General features: G+C 38.9%; 1 protein-coding gene across 1 annotated transcript in view; it reads right to left on the bottom strand.

The window, feature by feature from the left end:
* Positions 1–2,623: 2,623 nt before the first annotated feature.
* LOC103505206 (small G protein signaling modulator 2) overlaps positions 2,624–3,319 on the bottom strand; it is an 85,694-nt gene continuing 84,998 nt past the window's right edge. The window contains exon 30 of the mRNA XM_026820544.1: positions 2,624–2,668. Coding sequence (XP_026676345.1) covers positions 2,624–2,668 — 45 coding nt within the window. The remainder of the gene's footprint in view (positions 2,669–3,319) is intronic.

Here is a 3,319-nt window from a genome sequence, read left to right as displayed (position 1 = left end):
TGAATTGCATCTTTGTCACATTTGTGAACTACATACCAAATTTCAAGTCTCTAGCTCATACCGTTCCCGATATATTGTTAAATTACACCGATAACCGCAAAAAGCGGTAAAATGCCGCCAACCGTTGCACCGATCTTATCCAAAAGTCGTGTCGCATCCTTGTCACATTTTACATCTACACAGAGAGAAAGAGAAGAGAGACGAGAGAGAGAGAGAGAGAGAAAGAGAGAGTTTGCAATTCCCCTCATTCTCATATACTTGTATGCTGTATTGCTGTTTGCTGTTCTGCATGAAAACTTGCAACTCGCATTAATTTTCATAATTTCAAATTCCCAAAGCATAAGTCCAGTAAAAACAGCAGATTATTACTTTCTATTACCCCTGAACTCTCCTACAGATCTAATCTAGCCCTTTCTTATACGTCAGAGCTGAAACAAAGGTAGCATGACTGCCTTGCCAATTCAATTACTGGGACTCGTCTAACTGGGTGCGTGTGTGTGTCTAGGGACCTCAAAACGTGTTTTGGCACTAAAAACTGACCATCGAAATTTTGACCCGATTACATTACTTTCCTTCCTATAGGATAAGAAAAGTAAAAAGTAAACATTGAGAAATTAAATGAAATAAAGGAAGGACGGACTAAAAACTGGGAGCTCACTTCGCTTATTCGAATCGGATAACTCGGTTAGTCGAGGACTTCACTGTTTCTCCCCCGTCAAGCACATTGTACATCCTAGATGTTTTCAGAACGGAAAGTCGATTAGGTTTGATTGAATATTTCCTCGCTTCGAAAGACGTGGTGTGAGGAACGAAGGTAGAGAAAAGGAAATAGGAAGGAGAGCAGGAGGAGGAAAAGAATATAAAGTGGTAGAAATAAGAAGGAGAATGAGAAGGAGGTGGAGGTGGAGAGTAGCAGGAGGAGAAGACGAAAAACAAGGTGGAATATAAGGAAAGCGAGGAGGAGGAGGAGAAGGAAGAGGAGGAAGAGGGGAGCTGAAAAATGTGAAAGAGAAGGAGGGAGAGGACAAAGGAGGAGAAAAGACTAAAGGACGGGGAGAAGGGGAAGGAGGAACAGTGAAAGAGAAGGATACAAAAAAAGAGGTGAGACGAAAACGAAGAAGGAGAATATTAAAAGGAGAGGAGGAGGAGAAGGAGAAGAAGGAGAACGAGAAGAAGGAGAAGGAGAAGGAGGAGAAGAAGAAGAAGTAGAAGGAGAGAAGAACAAGAAAAAGGAAGAAGAATAAGAAGGAAGAAAAGGGAAAGGAGGCGGTGAAAGAGAACGATAAAAAAAGGTGAGACGAAAACGAAGAATGAGAAGATTAAATTGGAGAAACAGAGAGGAGAAGGAGGAGGAGGAAGGGGAGAAGGAGGAGAAGGAAAAGAAGGAGGAGAAAAAGGAAGAAAGGAGGAGAAGGAGGAAGAAAGGAAGAGGAGGAGAAGGAGAAGGAGGAGGAGAAAGACGTAGGAGGAGAAGAAGAAAAGAAGGAGGAAAAGAAAAGGAGGAGGAGAAGGAGAAATGGAAAGAAAGCTTGTTGTATATTTGTATTTTATTTGTACAACAATGTTGGAAATTACTTCCACATTACTCAACAATATTAGAACGGTAAATAATGGAGCTTGCTGTGTATTGTACAACATGATGGTACCTGACAGCCTTCCTATTGAATGAATAATGGCTTGGATGAAAGATTGTAAATTGTAAGTATAGAAAAATGAGGAAATTTGAACAAACGAAGCGAGGTTTTTTTTTTATTATTATTTCTAATCGATGCGATGTCGATTGACTGTAGTGTGGACGCACCCTTAAATGTCAATTTCTGCCGGAACGAGGCGATTGCGCCAGAATATAATCAACAAGAAAACACACAAGTATGCAGTAGAGAAGTAGAAAACAAGCCTTCTAAAGCAATTAACATCGAAACAAAAGATAAGAAACGAGAAGACTCTTTCCTCAAAAGCGAAACAAACAAAGAAACAAACAAACAAACAAAAGCTTCCTCTAAAGATGGATTCTTTCATTCTCTCTCTCTCTCTCTCTCTCTCTCTCTCTCTCTCGCATCCCATTTCTGACAATTAAAAACAACAACAAAGGTTTGAAAATGTAACAAAAATGTGTGTGTGAAAGAGAGAGAGAAGGGGAGAGAGGGGGGTGAATATGGAGAGGGAGAGAAATAGAAAGAGAGAGAGAGATAGGGACAATGAGAGGAAATTTAACTATCCTCATCTCTCTCTCGCTAGCTTTCAAAATCGAGACAGGCAAAATAAAACACTTCAGGTTTGGGTCAGCAACTCAGCCTAATTTAGCTGAAATCCTGCCTGAATCATGCTGACCCAAACTGAATAATCCTGTTTTATTTTTAACATTTTTGAATAATTCAGGACTTTTTTTTACTCAAAACCTTTGTTTAAGAGAAGAAATCGCTAGAATACTCTACAAATACATAGTTGTAATTAGCTTTGATGGTACTTAGTGGCGTCTGCCTTGTAAGCGCTAGGGCGCGGGTTTGATTCCCGCCAGGGGCAGATTTTATCATCGACCCAAAAGTTCTGAAATATTTCAGCCAAAGATAACTCACCAGCTCAGAAACGTGTTAGTTGGAAGCTGTACTCGGGCTATTACTGTCTAGAGGCCATTTGAACTGAATACTGTGACTAATCCAACTCTTACCTGTCAACAAAGAAAAAGATTATAACATTATTTCCACAAAATAATAATAATAATGATAATAATAATAATAATAATAACAACGATGTGAGTTCCAAGTTTCGATTTTGCAATTAGTTTGTCTCTCTAAAAGAAAATAGGATAAAGCAAAGAGAAAGAGAGAGAGGAGGGAGACAAAGAAGAGAGGAAGAAAGAGAGATAAAAAAGAGGGCCAAAGGGAGGGAGAGAGAAAGAGAAGAGAGACGAGAGAGAGAGAGAGAGAGAAAGAGAGAGTTTGCAATTCCCCTCATTCTCATATACTTGTACCGAGAGTAGGTATTTTTAATCAAATTTCAACAGGAAGCAATTAGGTACTGAAGAATCAAAACAATCCAAGATACTTTGACACGATACCTACAAAGAGTAAACAAAAGAAAGATACCCTGAAGTGACTATCGGCGCTCCTCAGGCAATAAGTATCTTCGCTGCTCAGGCAAAAAAAAAATGTAAGAAAAATTTAGGATTTTTTCGTAAATTTTGGCTCAAAATGCCTAACATATGACGTTTTTTATGACATTTTAGAAAATGTCGGTGTTTTATGATGTTTTCCCCAAAAAAGCTAAAATATGACGTTTTAGTATGATATCATGACATTATGACGTTTGAAGGACTCTG

Source organism: Diaphorina citri, unplaced genomic scaffold (assembly GCF_000475195.1).
Source record: "Diaphorina citri unplaced genomic scaffold, Diaci psyllid genome assembly version 1.1 scaffold156, whole genome shotgun sequence".
NCBI lineage: Eukaryota > Metazoa > Arthropoda > Insecta > Hemiptera > Psyllidae > Diaphorina > Diaphorina citri.
This window is presented reverse-complemented; position numbering and strand designations above follow the sequence as displayed.